Below are 18230 nucleotides of genomic sequence, written 5' to 3' on the forward strand. Positions count from 1 at the left end.
ATTCATTTTGAGTTATTTTATGTAATTTATAAATATATTTAAACCATTTAATCTTCATTTAAAAAATAATATAAATTCAAAACTAGCTAAAATAGAGAGTACTAATGCAGACGTATTTCTAAAGTAGCTAGCCAAAATGACTTTTTAGCTACTTTAGCTAAAATTTGACTCAAAAATAGGTAGCATTGCTAAAGATGCTATAACACATATATAGCTAGCTGGAATGGTCTCCCTCTTAGTGTCTTACGTGCTTTTAACTTTGATTTTCATGAATTAGGTTGTTTTAGAGATTTTTCTTTGTACCTTTTCTTTTCCTCATGGAAAAAAAGAACAACAACAACAAAAAAACAAAAACACCCTTTATTTTCTTTCAACTTACAGCTCCATCCTTTTCGCATGGTATTGGCATGGCTCAATTATATATCCTTTTCAACAATTTCCAATTCTGCTTGTTGTCGTCAGATTGACTCTTAATGGGCATCCAAATATGGGGAAATAATCATTTACCCAATTTTAGACTAAAAATTGCCCACTTACCCAAACACTCTAAGAGATTATTTCCCTAATACCCAATTAAGTATTTTTTAATTCATTTTTATTTATTTTTGGGACAATTTTGCCCTCTCCTTCTTTGTCACATAGAGAAAGAAGTCATTGGAGACCTTGCTTGACTCCGGTGGCGGACTCCGACGACTGGTGACCCTACTCCGGCGACCGGTGACCAGAATCCTACCACCGGTGACCGGAATCCAGCAACCGATGACCAGAATCCGGCTACCTGACTGGTGACCGGATTCCTGCGTCTGAATTTATTGGCCCCTAATAATACCCAGTAACTATATTATTGCCCCCCAGTAATCATATTATTGCCCCCAATAATCATATTATTGCCCTCCAGTGAATTGCATAAACTCCCAAAACCAAAATGAATACACTACAGGCACAATTGATCAATTTATATGCATATTATTGCCTCCCAATAATCATATTATTGCCCCACAATGGACATGTATAACTACTCAATAAAACTTTTTTTTTCATTCTTCTTTCTTATTTCCTTATAAGCCTTCTGCCAAATTTACCAAAAAAAAAAAAAAAAAAAAACAAAATCCATCTTCTCCGCCGCTGGTTCACGACTGCTTGAAGTTATTGAAGTCTGAGACAGACCGACGACCAGCGCCTCGCCAGCCTTGAACTCCTCACCCAATTTCGCAAACCCAACGACCTCTCCTCACTATTCACCACGCCCTCGCTCCTCACTTTCTCAATCAACTCCCCCGCGCCGCCACAGCCCGTGGCTACGACGCCATTTTACACCTCTCAATTACTGTCCTCGCCGTCTTCATACTTGTTCATCAGAATCGTCAAGGAGTGTGGACTCACTGCGAACTAGAGCCCCTACATCAAGGTCAAAACATCGAGCCACCTTGTGAAGTCAGAAATGGCAATTCACCGGCCGATTTGGAAGAGAAGGTGGAGGCGATCTGAGAGAGAGAGAGAGAGAGAGAGAGAGAGAGAGAGAGATAAATCGGTGAGGGGGGAGGAGAGAGAGAATTGATCGAAGAGAGGCAGGGGAGAGAGAGAGATGAGTGTAATTTATTAATTAAAATGAGGGCAATACTGTCAATAGATGTTAGATTGGGTAAATTGGAGTAAAAAACTCTTAGTGGAGTAAGTGGGCAATTTTTAGTCAAAAATTATGTAAGTGGTCACGACCCCCTAAAATATAGGACACTCAGATGTATTTTTGCGTGAAATATCAGAAAGGTTTGGAATTAATTAAGCTAGGGTTAGGGAAAACGTCTCCCCTGAAAACTGTGATCAAAATATTTATTATTTTCCCAAGATTATTCTAACATGCACATGCTAAATGCTTTGAATTTAAGTGTATAAAATATATGTTTTCTTTTATTGAAGTATATAAAATATTTTGATTTGTTTTAGTTAGCTAATAGGGCATGATCTCCAACCTAGACTAAAATCTCATTTTCATTTTGACACCCCAAGTCTCAATACTATTCATTGAGATCATCCATCTCCAACTCATTAGTCGTATATCTATGAACTATATTTATTTTAGATAAAAATTTAAGGGGTCGTGACCACTTACCCAATTTTAACCAAAAAATTGCCCACTTGCTCCACTAAGAGTTTTTTGACCCCATTTACCCAATCTAACTTCTACTGACATAATTACCCTCCTTTTAATCTCTCTCTCTCTCTCTCCCCCCCTCACCGATCTCTCTCTCTCTCTCTCTCTCTCTCTCTCACTGATGCTCAACCCAGGCCTCCGGCGACCTAGGCTTCTGACGAATCAGATCGTCGAACTTCCAGTGCCACTGGAGCATCTCCACTGGTTGTACATGTCCAGGTCCATCGGGTTGTCAGAGACCCGAACCGTTGGGACAAACTGCTCCTCCTCGCCGGGCACGTCGGGTGCGATCGTCGTTCTCCTCCTCGCCGTGGACGACGTCGATCCGCGTCAGAGCTTTCTCCAATGACCAGTCGAAAGAGGTCGTCAAGCTTCTGGAGAAGCAGTCGACGTGCACCTCCGATGAGCTCCACCATTAACCTCGTCCCAAATCCAATCGATTCTGGAGCTTCAAGGTCCGGCCATTTGCACCTGCAATTTCACAGTTCCGGCCGGCCAATCAGACAGCAAATAGTGCGCCGGTGCCTCCGTCCCTTGTCCTTCAGATCCGGTGCCCAGAGCAATTTCTGGGTGCCAGAAGCATTTTTTTTTTTGTACACTGTGAACCCAGTAGAATGAGGAAGGAATTGCAATGTAACTGTGGGGTTTGTTTGATGGTCTACTGGGGGCAGTAGACACATTATTGGCCCCCAGTAGACTTTGATATGAGGGACAGGGATCACTATAGTGTGGTGTTTTGATAAGTTATATGTTGTTTTCTGTGTATTAAAGTCAAATTATCTGTGAATCCTACAAAAATGTGCATTTTTGGTGGTCTATTGGGAGGCAGTAGAAACATTGGACTTTGTATTGGGGGGCAATAATATGATTACTGGGGGGCAGTAATATGATTATAAATTGATCAATTGTTCCTGTAGTGTATTCATTTTGGTTTTGGGAGTTCATACAATTCACTGGACGTCAATAATATGATTTTTGGGAGGCAATAATATGATTACTGGGGAGCAGTAATATGATTACTGGGGGGCAATAATAGCCGGATTCTGGAATCCGGTCACCGTTCGCCGGAGTCTGGTCACCGTTCGCCGGAGTCCGGTCACCGGTCGCCGGAGTCTGGTCGCCGGAGACCGCACCGGCCACTAGTCACCGTAGCACAGCAAGGTGGAAGGTGACTTCTCTCTCTAAGTGAGAAAGAAGGAGAGGGCAAAAAAGTCTCAAAAAAAAAAGAAAAAAGAATTAATTGGGTAAATGGGAAATAATCCCTTAGAGTGTTTTGGGTAAATGGGGTTAAAAAACAGTTGGTGGAGCAAGTGGGCAATTTTTAGCCTAAAATCGGGTAAATGATCATTTTCCCAAAATTTAATTATACTATGAATTATATATCATAAATAATTATTTTATATAATATTTCGTCATTAATTGAAATTTTTTTAAAAAAAATTCGGTAAAAATCCTTTACCTCATTAATAGCCGTTGAATTTAATCTAGGCCGTTAATTTATATAATCAGTTTTTTTAGTTTTTAAGGGAATTAATCTGGATCCTTGATTGTTAATTGAACCAAATATGGGCCATTGGATTTTCCACACTTGAATGTGTCACAGGAACTTCAGACAAGTGGGCTCCACATGTCCCCCAAGTTGTTCATTGCATTTTCAGCGCGTGTAATCATCTTCAGCCCAATACTGTATCCTCTGCGAGAGTAAGGAACTCAGGCTCCATCAAAGAGCGTCCGCCAAAGAACGCGTCAAAACTGATCCATTTTAGATCGTGTTTTGAGCCCAGACACAAAATGAGATTAATTTAGGGGTGCGGCTACTGCCACTCTACTATTTTCTTAATCCACTCTATAAATATTTAAATTATTGAAAAACTATATTACCCAAATGTAAAATGACTAATAAGTACACTAATTTTATAAAATCTAAATTTGTAAAGAAAACTAAATACATAATCAGTTAATTAAATACAAATCTATTTAATTTCTCATTGGATAACATTAATCTTTTTTTTCTCCACCCAAATTTGAATTTATTACTTTATTTTTGTCTTTTTGTTCTCTCCTCATGGTTAATTCGTTATTCAATTCACAAAACCATTAGTGTTAATTTCATCAAAATCTTTGCAATATTCTTTATGAGCACTGAAAGTAGAAAATTAAAACACGAAAAAAAAAATCAATATTTTCTTCATTGCTCATAGTTGTTAACTTACTAATATTTTTATATAGATTGAAATAGACGAACATTGAAATTGAAAGAAAAAAAATGGAAGTAAATCAAATTATGATTTTACGAGAAACTTTCATATATTTTAGTTTTGTTATTGGTATAAATTAAATGAGAGATTTTCGTTAAAAAAAAAATCTTTTTTAATTGGATATGTCATATAAGGATATTTCTAGAAAGAGAAATGAGTTAGATAAGTAAATTTAATAATTGAAATTAAAATGTAGGGTGTAATGAGCAAGTAGGGTAAACAAAGTAAATGATAGGGTGGCAATAGCCGCACCCTTAATTTATTGGGGGTAGGTTGGAGATCAATTTTTAAGAGTGAAGACCCAAAATGACTTTGGCCCCTTGGACACCGGAGATGTTCTTAGAGCGACCCTAACAACAACCTCATATTTTAATTTTTCTCTATTTTATAGAAAAATAAGCATCTTTTGCTCCACCACATTCTCTATAACTATCTCAATTTTAGGGTTAGTGAGGAAAGAGAAAAAAAAATTCCATACATTTACAGCAATATCTAAAATTTTAAGAAAGAATTATTGAGATTCTAAATATTACTGTAAAGTAGAGAATATGTTGGAGTTACCGAGTTAGAGAAGACAAATAGGCTAAAACTTTAACTTTTGCATCCCTATAATACAGAAATTATAGGGAAGATATTGGAATTGCGCTTAGATAGAGAAATCAGTGCAACACGTGTTGTGTCATCTACCATATATTTTTGGAATTAAGAATCGAGTGGACGTAATTAATGGGGTAATAAGCATGGGGTTTGGTGTCATCTGAACTTGTATTTGTCAATTTAGTATCTTAGAAGATTGACATACAAGTAAACGTTTTTAAATTTTGGGTTTTTGTCCATTTACCCTATTTCTAGGGGTTTTTTTCCCACTTACCCCATTCAGTTTTTTTAATTTCTCTTTACCCAAAACACTCTAAAGAAGTTTTCCCTAATACTCCATTAAGTTTTTTTTAGACTATTTTACCCTCACCGCTTTGTTACTTAGAGAAAGAAAAAAAAATGGAAGAGAGAGAAACCATATGAGACTTCACCGGTGACCGGGCTCTGGTGATTTTTCTAGAAACCTCGCCTACTAGCCGCCGCCCACCTGATTTTTCTTGAAACCTCGCCGAAGGTCCCCAAAAAAGTCGTCGGAGATCTCATAGGTCGCCGGAAATGTTTATGTGACGTCCCGAACCCGAATTCACCGGTTTACTAGTCATTTGGACGGTAAACAACTTTTACTTTCACTTTTACTGTCGTTTCAATGCTTTTAGGGGGCCCTAAAAGTTGACTTTTTGTTCGGGTCAAAATTTGAGAAAATTTCCTTCATGAAAGTTGTAGAGGACGTTAAACCGAGCGCGTGCATATGTGGTACGTAAAAATCGGAGTTCGTATGCAAAAGTTATAAGCAAAATGGTAAAGTTACTGTTCATGGTAAGTTTCTATAAATAGGACGAGTTACTGTGGTAAGTTTCCATTTTCGGAAACTTACCGAGCCCTCTCCTTTCTCTCTCCCCGATTCTCTCTTCCTCTCCGACCTCGTCACCTTCTTCCGGCCATAACTCCTCCATCCGGCGACGGATTTTGACGTGTAAGATGTCGTTGGAAAGCATTAAGTTTTACTTATTCATTTGAAATTACTTATTTTTCATCCACTCACTCTAACGGATTTTAAATGTTTTCCCCTGGGCCCTTCGGTTTTAAATGCCCAGTTTGCAGGCCAGTTTAGCTTGAGGTCGAGCGTACTTGGGGTTGAGGCATAGCTGTCATAGCTTCCGCATTATAAAAGCATCGGTCATTTATCTTGCTTTCTATTCTCTTGTTCGCCTGTATATTAGATTGCTCTGATAATCTATGAGATTAATATTCTTAAGTTTCAGAATTGTTTGGTGATATGAGAGATGTTGTGATATAGGGAGCAAAGTGGCTCCAGGAGAATAAGGATGGATGATTTAGAAGTGTAATTGTTTTTCTACAGGTTTTGGGTTGTCCATTTTTAGGGGAAGTTCTGTCAAATTTTTGGTAGAATTTCTTCTAAGGTGGGCCCCGCAGGGCCTCTTCGGATTTCAGGGTGAAATCCGGGGCGGGTCCTGTCAGTTTATTACCCCAATAGACATTTATTGCCCCCTAATAGAACAATTTTTTTCATTTTTTTTCCTTCTTCCCCATTTTACCAAAAAAAAAATGATTTAGGCACCCACGTCTCTTCTGTTTTTCGCGGTTGCTGACGGTCCCTAATCTTCGGCATCATTGAAGACCGAAGATCTCACTCCTCATCCAAATTCCAGTGTTCGTCGACCTTAACCACTGAGAACGACGAGTTTGCGCTACGACGAGTCGTGTTGGGCGAGTTCCAATCAAATTTATCCTCCAGCTTCGGAGCTTCCATGGCAGAGAGAGAGAGACCGGAGGGCAAGGACCTAGGGGAGGCAGAAGCCTTCCTCGCTGATGAGGTCGTTCTGGACCGCCGAGGAGGTCGATCTCGACCATCACTCACATCCTCGCCTTCTTCGCCGGCTCTGACGGTATCATTCTCAAGAATCTCACTGGTGTTGAAAAACCGACGTGGAAAAACAGAAGGTAGTATGTGCCGGCGTGCTAGAGAGAGAGAGAGAGAGGAGTAGTGGCACAATGTAATTTATTAATTAATTAGGTTGAGGGTAGGATAGTCATTTTTAAAAAAAATTGGGTTGGTGGGAATAAAAATCTGTTGCTAGGGTAAGTGAGATCATTTTAGTTTATTTTAGTGCTTTGGGTCAAGGACCCTTAAATTTTTCATATTTAACCTATCTTATTTCTTGTGGGTTTCGATCGAGTTATGCTACTGGGTCATGTCCGAATGGATTGTACAACCTCTTTAAGGAGAATCTCAACCTATTTAATCTGATATGGGGAAAAACTATAGAAAATTACATCGTAGCACCTGACCAAAGATATAAACACAGAAAACCCACCTTCAATTTGTTTTATACAAAGAAGGACACAAGCCCAGGCCCAAAACCAAATGAAGCAAGCCTGGCTTCGAATTTTGATAGAAAATGACTAAAATGCTTAATTTTTGTTACAATTTACGCTCATGCCACTGCTATAATCCTCACAAACTAAAACCTGAAATCCCAAAATGCAAAACACAAAACGCCCAAACCCAAATCAGAAAACCTAAACGCATTGCAAAATCTTCGTAGTAGCACCACTCAGCTTGAAATATCAGTCATGTCCATGACTCTCAAAGCTTCGCGGCTGTAAATATAGTCGCTGCCGCCTCCGTCTCGAAGGACGCGTGCCACGATCGTGAGGCTGGTAGCTGAGGCTATGGTGAGGCCGAGGACGAGGTTGGCTATGAAAAAGCTTAAGGAGGAGGAGGTGCTGCTGGAGAAGGAGAAGGACCGCGTGATTGTGATTTCAGAGAAGGAAGACTCCAATTCGGAGAGTGAAAGGGAGAAAGAAGAAGAAGAGAACAAAGCTGTGATGGCTGACAATAGTGGTGGCTTGAGTGCTAACAAGGCTGTTGGGCAAGAAGAACAGGGCAGTACGACGCCATTTCTTGAAAAGGTATTCGAAAATTTGCCCCTTTATTTCAGTTGGGTCGTTGCTGGTTCTGATGAATTGTGTTCTTATTTGTTTAATTCTTATATTGATGCATGAAGCATTTATTTTGTTTAATTTATGGAATTTCTATATTATTTATCTATGAATACAGGTTTTGATTGCAATAGTTACTTATAGAATGCTTTGGGTTACTGAAAGTGATGATCAATTTATCATAATAAAGCAAAAGAGATTGTCTTTCAGGCTTCTGATGATTACTTAATTGATATATGCACTAGGTGCTGGAAACCCGCAGATATTTGGTGATGTGATGGGAATACTTAACCATGTTTCCATGTATATTGATTATCTAGACATCTTCTATTGCAGTTTTAGAACTTACCCCATTTTGGGTTATGGCTTTTTGTTGTTCTGGCTTCTGGTTTTGTTATATCAATGTTCTTATCTTGCTATGTGTGAAGTACATATTATTGTTATGTGCTATTGTGTGCAGTTTATTTGAAGTTTATTTGTGAAGTTTATTATTGTTATGTGCTACTGTGTTCAATTGAAGTTTATTTGTGCAGTTTATTATTGTTATGTGCTACTGTGTGCAGTTTATTTGAAGTTTATTTGTGCAGTTTATTATTGTTATGTGCTACTGTGTGCAGTATATTTGAAGTTTTTTTGTGCAGTTTATTATTGTTATGTGCTACTGTGTGCAGTTTCTTGTATTTGTGAAGTTTATTTAAAGGTTTTGGTCTTTTGTTAATCAAAGGTTCTGTAGTTTACTTTGATATGCATGGGGAGCATATTCATGAATTTAGTATCACTAACTTTCTCCGGTTTCTGCAAATTTCTTTTGGTCTACTTCACTTTGGATCTTTACCTTATTTTTATATAGTTTGATTGGTAACAATGTGATACTGCATTATTTTCTAATTTTTTTGAATTATCATTTTGTTTTGGTTAAGGATGCTGCGGATGGTATTGGAGATGACTTTAGCTTTGACACTAGAGTGGGGGGCAGGAAAATGAAACAAACTTTGTCGATCAGGATCGGGTAGTAGGATTGAACGAGTGTAGTAGCAGGATTACGTGATGACGAGTGCAGTAGCAGAACTGGACGAGTATGAGTTCATGGAGTACATTAGCAGGATTGAACGAGTGCAGTAGCAGAATTATGCGATGACGAGTGTAGTAGCAGAACTGGACACAAGTACAAGTGCAATAGCAGAACTGGACGAGTATGAGTGCAGCAAGTGCGGTAGCATGATTAGGCAAAGATGAGTGCAGTAGCAGAACTGGATACGAGTACAAGTGCAGTAGCAGAACTTGACAAGTATGAGTGCAGTAGCAGGATTGGACGAGTGCAACAGTAGGATTAGGCGATGAGATACTCTCGTGAGGTCTGAGATTATTTCTCTTAGAAAAGTGTAAAAGAAAGATATATATATATATATATATATATATTTTTTCTTTTGAGAAGTAATATAAACAGATTATTCTCAGCCAAAAAAAAGTAACATAAAGAGATTATTCTCAGAAAAAAAAAAGTAATATAAAGGGATTAAAAGTCAAAATGAGTAGTAAGGGGGGGGGGAAGTAACATAAACGGATTATTCTAAAAAAATATATATATATATATATATATATATATATATATAAAATGATTAGAAGTCAAAATGAGTAGTTAATGGTCAAAAAATAAATTAACTCATGACTTGTGGCAAGTGGAGAGCAGATTGTCCTTATTTATAAGATTTAATCCTTATAAAGGGATTACAAGTCAAAATAAGTAGTTAAGGGTAAAAGAGTAAATTAATTCATGACATGTGCCAGATGGAGAACATATTGTCCTTAAGTGTAAACTTTTGTCCTTAAATGTTCAAAACCAAATGTTGTGGAGTTTTTTTATGTTTTGAAATCCTATCAATGGGGTATATGTAGTCTGCTAGAAAAACTATGGGATATATCAAACTATGGAATTGATTTAAGTACTTTCCTGCGCAATTTATAGCAACTTTGCGATGAAACAATACACAAACACGATCCGCTAACACAAATTACCACCTCATATCACTTTCCAGTGTATTGGTTAACTTAACAAACGTTCATGTGGAATTGTAGTTATAGGTTGAACATACGCTAGCACATGCACGAGCACGAGCTAGAGAATCAATAACGTATGCTTCCGGTATATACTTTTGTGAGGCTATGATTACTGCAGCTAGCATTCTTATTAATTAGGACCTTGCTGATATGATGGAAAACCAAGCTTTTAATGTGTGGAGACTATTTAGGACCTTTATCTGATTGAAAACCATACTTTTAATGTGTGGACAGTGGACATGACCACACTTAGCTAGCTAGCCATGACTTCAGTAATCATGTAAACCATATATATATGCACGGATATCCGGATATCCCGATAGAAACATAGTTGTCCATTTTGATTACGTTTCGGGTGTCACTAGCTAATCTTGATTTTTTCAATAACAATCATCTATGAAATGTGACAATCAAGCTTTGCTGTATTGCAAATATCATCTGGTGTGCTTGAAAAAATGGAGAGGAATCACAACCAGCTAAAAAATGAAGAGATGGAGCTAAATTCCAAGAGGCAATAAGATCTTTTCAAGCTGGTTCCATATACGCTAGAAGGAAGTTTACCTATCATAATCCTAAGAGCATCTCCAACAGAGTAGCTAAATTTAATTTTTAGCTATATTTAACTATTTTTGAAGCAAAATTCAGCTCCAACAGACTAGCTATAGCTTAGCTATATTTAACTTTAGCTAAATTGGCTAGCTATATTTAGCTAGAGAATCATACATAGCTAAAGCAAAAGTTATATTTCTCTCTCCTCTTTTGTCCACATGTCAGTTTACGATTCAATGAAACATAATATATCACTTACAAATAGCCATCATTGATGGAGCAACATTGTTAAATCAATAGCTATAATTCACAAGTTTAGCTAAATTTAACTAAAAAATAAATTCTACTGTTGGAGATGCTCTAAGGGACTCTGGACTATAATTCAAAGGAATGTTTTGGTGTGATTGGTCCAAACAATAATGTGAATCCTTATGTAATAAGGAGAGTATATTTAATCATAGATTTTCTATCCGTATTCTGAATAGAATTCCTTGTATATTAGTAATTTTTGTACTCTTAACCCTTTATATAAAGCGTCTATTATTAATAAAGAAATACATATTATTCTCTCTCAAATTTTCTTATTCTACAATAAAGATTACAAACTTTTGTATTATTTGGCTAAGAATATTACATTGATTACTAAAACTATAACAGATAATTCCATGCTCTCTTCCACGTGATCTGTTGGATATTAGCCAGGTCTGTCTTGTATGCAGCATTGGAAATTGTTGTTCAGTTTCCTCTACAGCTTGACCAATATTCAGCTACAAGCTTGGAGAAGTATGAGTTGGTATCCAAGAGCTTTGAAGGTTCTTCATACTCCACTAGCTTCCCTACATATTCACAAACACAACCACACTATACATTAACCACAAGTTTGATATCCACATATTGTGCTCTTGTAAACTGCTGTTCCAACACTGACCTGAGGTCCTCTTTTTACAGGCATTCGTTTTCAATGTGGCATGTACCTTTTTTTTTCCAAAGTTTGCATGCCTTTTTTTTCCAAAGTTTGCGCTTATGATATATACACCCTAAAACCCTCTTGGTCTACTAAAACAGGATAACTTGGAGATCTATAAGATCAGATTTTACGTGGAGGGAGTGTTACTAATCCCACATCGGTTGGCTAAGTGCCCGATAGAACTCCTATGCTAAGCTATTTATCTTAATATTCAATGTTGGATAGAATTAATTTGTGACATCTTAAGTTGATTGAAATATGATAAAGATATTACTGGAATGTAGAATCATACCATAGGAGAGGACCATGACCATGTCACTATCTATAACTGTTGGAACCCTATGAGCAACCGTCATCACTGTGCATTCCGCAAATTCCTGCCTGATGATTCTTTGTAGAATGGCGTCTGTTGCAGAATCGATGGAAGCAGTAGCCTCATCTAGCACTAGGATTCTGTTCCTCTTCAGAAGGACTCTGCCAAGGCAAAACAGCTGGCGTTGCCCAGCACTCCAATTTTCCCCTTCATCACTAACTGTAAAGCATTACAGTTATACAACATTATGTTCTATCCACTTCACAACCTCATTAGACTTGATGGAATTTGGCACTTAAAGTAGAACCATAATAACTTTCCAAACTCACCAGATGAATCTAGCAGATTAGGTAGACTGCTGACTGTTGCCTTCAGCTGACACTTCTCTAGAGCCTACAAAGAAAAAGGTCATCCATAATATACTATAGTACAAAACAATAATGCATTTGGAAAATGCCTAAACTGGTTTTCAATATATAAACTCTGAGAAATGATGAAGAAAAGCTATGCAGAAAAAGCCTTTACCCTCCATATTTCATCATCGGAGTAAAGACCAAGAGGATCCAAGTTGGTTCTGATGCTACCCTTGAAAAGAGTTGGTTCTTGAGGGATGATGCTGAGCTTCATTCTTAAATCCTTTAGACCCATAGAGCAGATGTCAAGTCCATCTATGATAATTTTACCGCTGTTTGGCTCTACTAACCGAAACAAAGCACTTATAAGTGTAGTCTTTCCGCTTCCTGTCCTTCCCACAACTCCTACTCTAGTCCCTTCTTTGAATGTGCATGAAATTCCCTTGAGAACCAGTGGAGCATTTGGACGATATTTTATCTTCACCAAGCAAAAAATCATCAATGATTAGAATTTTTCAGTGATCAAACGATGAGGTAGTTCATATGTTGATTCGAGTATCTAACCTTGAGAGAATGCAGCTCTATCCTTCCCTTTGTAGGCCATGAAGATGGTGGTCTCTTGTCCTCCACAATAGCCAGAGGCTCTGGTGGAATCTGCATGAACTGTTTTATCCTTTCAACTGAGATGATGTAGTTTGATAAGTTACAATACCACCGGATCACAAAAATTTGTGTCATTGTTAGTGTCAAAGCATAAGAAAGAGAAAGCCCCACAAGCCCTGCAGACATCCAGAATAGAAGGAAAACTGTTAAACACCGGTAAACACATTCATTTTCCTAACTGCAGAAGTGTGAAAGAATCAAACATGTACTATTCTAATAATACCTGGAGCAACATAACCCTTGGGAAGTGAAATAAGGAGAAAAGCAGCAACAAAAAGAGTCACATTTTGAAGTGCTTCTGTTCTTATAATTAACCACTCCATTGTTGCATTCGAATGAAAGAACAGTCTTGCATCTGTGTCAACTAGCTCTAGGTACTTTTGGAAGAACGTGTCAGCCATTTTAAAAGCTCTGATAGTGACCACTCCAAGTGATGTCTCGGCTGCATAATTCATAACAGGAGCTTTGGTTGTTCCATTAATTCTTATTAGTTCCCTTGCAGACGCTTGATAGTAGCTCTTTAATTAAAACAAAGAAGTTAGCTCCATCATTCCATTGGTTAAGAATGAGACAGATTCAAGAAACTGAAGTTCTGATTTACCTGAACATATTTTGAAGCAACCATGGTGAGAACGGCTACAATGAGAACTTGCCATGTGACAGAAGCCATTATTCCAATCCATGTCAGCAATTCCATACCAGCAGACACAACAAAGATAATGGAGAAAGGTATGTCAAAATCCAAGATACTTAAATCTGATGAAGCCTGCAAAAGTAGAAATACTAAATCAGAAATATGTAATTCAAATACACTTGACAGAGTATATGTTTGAGGTGTTGAAGATTAAAGTATACTCACTCGTGTCAAAATCCTCCCTACAGGAGTTGAGTCAAAGAACAACATGGGAGCCTTAAAGATGGCATCTGTGAAACCATCAAAAAATGTTCTAGAAGCTCTTAGTCCCAGATGTGCTGCAAAGGTTGACCTCAGATAGACAAATACAGCACTGAGTGTTGAGATTGCAGTGTAGACACCGACGAGTGTAAGACTAGTTATACTAGGATTTTGAATGGCGAGAGCCAGCCAATAAGTTGAACCAGCCTGAAAACAAACAAAACCAGCCTGTGCCATTATGCCTATTGCTAGCAGAAGTGTTCCCTTGGAAACAAAAATGTAATCCCAGAAGGGCTTCCATCCAACATCACCAATCTCTTTTTCTTCATCTTCTGTTAGTTGCACTGTGGGTGAAGCCTTCACAGAAGTGTCCCCTTCACTGCTGTATCTAGTGAGATTAGTTACAGACTCCTCATGCCGGATCATATCTGTCTTTTCCGGTTCTACTTGGCTTTGATTATTTGAAGGACCTAATGTAGTTACTGCATCTCTATGAGCATTCACCAGTTGCTCAAATGCTGTTCCAGCAGTCAAGAGACTCTCATAGCTTCCGGATTGAGTAACTTGTCCGCGCTCCATTACCTGGAAATGAAATTACATATGCAAAACGTTAATTTGTCTTTTATTTTTCTTACAAAATATTTATGTGGTTTCATAAATAATACAAGTCAAGTTTTTATTAATCTCTAACAAAAGCCAAAGCATATATACCAGAATTTTGTCAACTTCTGACAGAAATTCGACTTGATGAGTCACGAGAATCACAGTCTTCTTTGCTAGAGCATCCATGACACAATCCTGCATAAGCCATTCATATTATGTGACCTGTTTTACAATAAGACTATGCTTCAAAATATCACTGACTACATCTTTCTTACATGAAACAGAATTGCGGCAGTGTGTGCATCTACTGCACTGAATGGGTCATCTAGGAGGTAGATATCAGCATCACTATAGACAGCTCGGGCCAGCTGAATCCTTTGCTTTTGCCCTCCACTCATGTTAATTCCCCTCTGGCCTATTTCAGTAAGATCACCATGATCAAAACTATTTATGTCCTTATCCAAAGCACAAGCTTTTATAGTCTTCTCATATTTGTTCTTGTCCATTGGCTTCCCATAGAGTATGTTATCACGAACTGTCCCACTTTGTATCCAAGAAGTTTGAGAAACATAGGCTATGGTTCCAAATACATCGACCTGTAAGCATAAAACAAGTAAGCAAATGAAACCACTAACACAAACCTAGTGCATGGCAAATAAAATTTATCATCTGTTTTTAGACGTACAGTTCCTGAAATTTTGGGCATCTCTCCAAGTATAGCAAATAAAAGTGATGATTTTCCAGCTCCAACTGGTCCACAAACTGCAATTTTCTGCTCACATTTTGCTTCTAGGTTCACTTCTTTCAGTGTTTGAATTGCTGATTCAGGATACCAACTGAAAATGCCTTTTTGTATTCTCAAGCTCTCATCTGAATTTGGTGATGGAAGCTTCCTTATCTCATCATCTTTCAACTCATCATCAAGCAAAAAATCATTTAGCCGATCAAATGAGACCTTGACTTGGATCATTACTGAAAGAGCCTCTGGTATCATTCTCACAGGTTCTCCCATGCTCCTTAGTGAAGCTAAAACTGTGAATATAGTACTTGCATTCAGAGGGACACTTTTGAAAAGGATACACCCTAGAAAAACAACAGAAGAGATAATGGTTGGTGACATCCAGTAGAGTAAAGTTCCATAAGCCTTTCTAAATTGTCCCTCAGACAACCATTTGAATTCTCTTTCTCGAAGGGAATTGACAGAGTTTTTGAATTTCTCTTCCCAGGATTGTAACTTAATGATCTTCATACTGTTTAGGATCTCAGAAGTGGCTCTAAGCCTCTCATCTTGTGCTATCATGAACTGGGACTGACACTTCTGAAGTGCCTTTGCAAAAGGCACATTTAGAAGACCGCAAATGAATAGAGGAATTAAACCCGGTAGAGCACCAACCCCCACCACCCTGAAAAGAACTCCAATGGCAAGAAGTAATTGCAATGCAAAGCTCCATGTTGAATGGAACCACCATGGGAACTCTCCCATTCTGTAAGCATCAACTGCTATATAGTTAACTATCTCCCCAGCTGAGTGCCTTCTCCTTCCCACACTAGAGAGTTTCAGCTGCTTTTGATAAACTACGACCATCAAAGCCGACCTCATTCTCATTCCAGACCTCCTTGAGTCAAAGAACCAATGTCTCTGGGTGAAAGACTCGACTACTTTGGTGATAATTAGGCACCCCACTATGATGAGGCCTTGGGAAAAATTTTCCTCCTCGGCATTGGAATAATTTACAAATGCATAGAGTATAAGAGGAGAAACTACAACTGCAATTGTCCTGAGGAATGCACAAAAGGCAATCCATATATTCTCTTTCAAGTAAACTTTTGCTATTGCTCTCATAACCAGGTTTCTGGTACTGCTTGAGCTCTTATCCCTTGACAGGGACTCCCATGCTTGAGCAAATTTTTGGTATGCTAAATCTGCTTCATCTTCTGAAACCAGATATGGTATGTCTTCAGGAGCTAATGCCTTTGAGTAGCCTAAAGTGAGTAAAGGATTGATCCAAGAAAATGTCAATTTGCTAAGGAAACCGGCATTGCCTAGTTGTGTTTTCTGGCTCTTTTCAGCAGACTTTTTGGCTAATAGAGGCTCTGATATGCTATTTTCTTGGCTTTGGTCATGAATAAAGTGGCTGAGGTTTCTAACAGCACACAATAGAAGTAAGAAGCTCACTGGCCATGTCAGCACATCAAAAATACAAATGCTATGGGTTCTTGTTAGTATTTCTATGTTTACAGCCGAGACCAATGAAAAGGAGGACACCCACCAAACAGAGTTCAGAATTTTGATCCATTTAGACCTTTGAACAAGCAAGGAAATTGTGAAGGAAATCCAAACTAGTCCTCTAACAAGGTAATCCAACCAGCTCTCAAAACAATTTGATAGATCATCATTATTGGCTATCAGAATCCACAATCCAGCACCAAAATAGGCAATACCAGTAAGAGCACAACAGACTGAAACCACTACTGAGAATCTATCCCTTCTGGATGGACTACTACTACTATAATGCTTCCTTATAGAAGCTATAAGAGTAAATAAGCAAAAAAGAAAGAGGAAGAGAAGATTTACTGCATTAATCATAGTCCTTTGAGTGCAGTAAGAACCAAGATCAAATTCTCCATCACAAATCTGAGAAGTGATCCCTGCATATGGTCCATGGCAAGGGAAAAAATCTAAATCAATCATGCTGTACACAGCTGTATGAATCAAGTGCATGTCTATTCATAATAACACATACATACATACATACAAAACTTTCTCAAATCCGAACTTTCACATGCATGCTAGTCATATAATCGGTGTTGTGAGAGAAAAGTTGTATACAACGATTATATGCAAGACATGCTCGAGTGGGAAACAAGAATATAAGAACTAGATTCATTATCCAAATCACTATTTAAACACAAGAAAGAAAGAGAAGGTTCATAAGGGAACATACCAAGTACAGAACCCTTCAAGGAAGCCATACTTGTAGCAACTACAGCTCAAACTATGTTGGAGAGCTCAAATCTCGAAAACCTCAATATATAATCCTCATTGAAAGAAGCACCCACGTAACACTCTCTATGATATAGCATTAATCAATTACCAAAACTAGCATCTGCAGTCAGAACCTGTAGTGCGCTTCTTCACTCTCACATCAGCATCTTGTTTTCTCTATTGTTTCATTTGTTTGGACACTTTATGCTCACCAAAAGGCTTCTCTGATTCTCTTTCTCTCTCTTTTTTATTCTTGGTCAAGCTCACAAAAATGGTGAGAGAGGCATATCTTTGTCTGTATATAAATGCAACGTCTACAATTTGGCTTCCTACTCTATCTATATTATATACCACGTATTTTCAGGCTTTTGTTTTGTCTCTGTAATGCACATGGATACATACAAACCCAGATTTCCTTTTGGTTTTTTAATTCTTTCTTTGAATACATGATTCAGTTTTGTGTACGACGTATCGTGCGTGGAGATATTAATGTGTACAAGAATAAACTGCCAACTTTGTCTACAAATCATCGATTTGGCAGGCATTCCCTGAAAACAAGATTAATTTCTGCGTGAAAAGGAAAGCTTCAACGCCCTAATTTACCCTTAGTTTGTTACAATCTCAATTATGATCATCAATATCAGAACCCTTTGGTAATCTGGTTTTGTAGAAGATCGAGGTGAAGGCACTCACTTGGCAATGTGATTTCTTGTAATGAGGGTGTAATGTGTACGGTTGAAGAAGGTCGATCGAGAATGGATTTCTTGAGTCCTGGCCAACCAAAAACAGATTCCATTAACAAAATAACAAAACATGTATCTTTGTCAAAAGAAAAACAACTAGAACATCTATGGACATCGACCAAAGGTTGA

The 18230-nt window shown here is 37.9% G+C and overlaps 1 protein-coding gene across 2 annotated transcripts; it reads right to left on the reverse strand.

Annotated features, from left to right (window-relative positions):
- Positions 1-11101: 11101 nt before the first annotated feature.
- Positions 11102-17828, reverse strand: LOC112185419 (ABC transporter C family member 8). 2 transcript variants are annotated; one of them, XM_024323670.2, is made up of 12 exons: positions 17318-17828; positions 15058-17021; positions 14648-14968; positions 14481-14567; positions 13734-14351; positions 13476-13640; positions 13098-13392; positions 12776-12990; positions 12384-12689; positions 12188-12251; positions 11838-12077; positions 11102-11414 (listed from the first exon to the last, which is right to left on the reverse strand). In XM_024323670.2, exons 1-12 carry the CDS (start codon positions 17343-17345, stop codon positions 11314-11316), a joined length of 4404 nt encoding a protein of 1467 aa, XP_024179438.1. In that variant the 5' UTR covers positions 17346-17828; the 3' UTR covers positions 11102-11313. The 2 variants fall into 2 exon arrangements, with proteins under 2 accessions (XP_024179438.1, XP_024179439.1); XM_024323671.2 differs by lacking the exon at positions 17318-17828 and having other exon boundaries at positions 15058-15675; positions 15762-15866.
- Positions 17829-18230: the final 402 nt, after the last annotated feature.

The sequence above is a fragment of the Rosa chinensis genome, chromosome 2, assembly GCF_002994745.2.
Source record: "Rosa chinensis cultivar Old Blush chromosome 2, RchiOBHm-V2, whole genome shotgun sequence".
Lineage (NCBI taxonomy): Eukaryota > Viridiplantae > Streptophyta > Magnoliopsida > Rosales > Rosaceae > Rosa > Rosa chinensis.

Excerpts from the sequence above, each read along its gene's own strand:
- LOC112185419 (XM_024323670.2), bottom strand. The coding sequence starts at position 17,345 with ATGGCTTCCTTGAAGGGTTCTGTACTTG. Across the intron at positions 14,969-15,057 it reads TGCCCAAAATTTCAGGAACT|GTCGATGTATTTGGAACCAT; the intron begins GTACGTCTAAAA and ends TTATGCTTACAG. Across the intron at positions 12,252-12,383 it reads CCGATGATGAAATATGGAGG|GCTCTAGAGAAGTGTCAGCT; the intron begins GTAAAGGCTTTT and ends TTTTCTTTGTAG.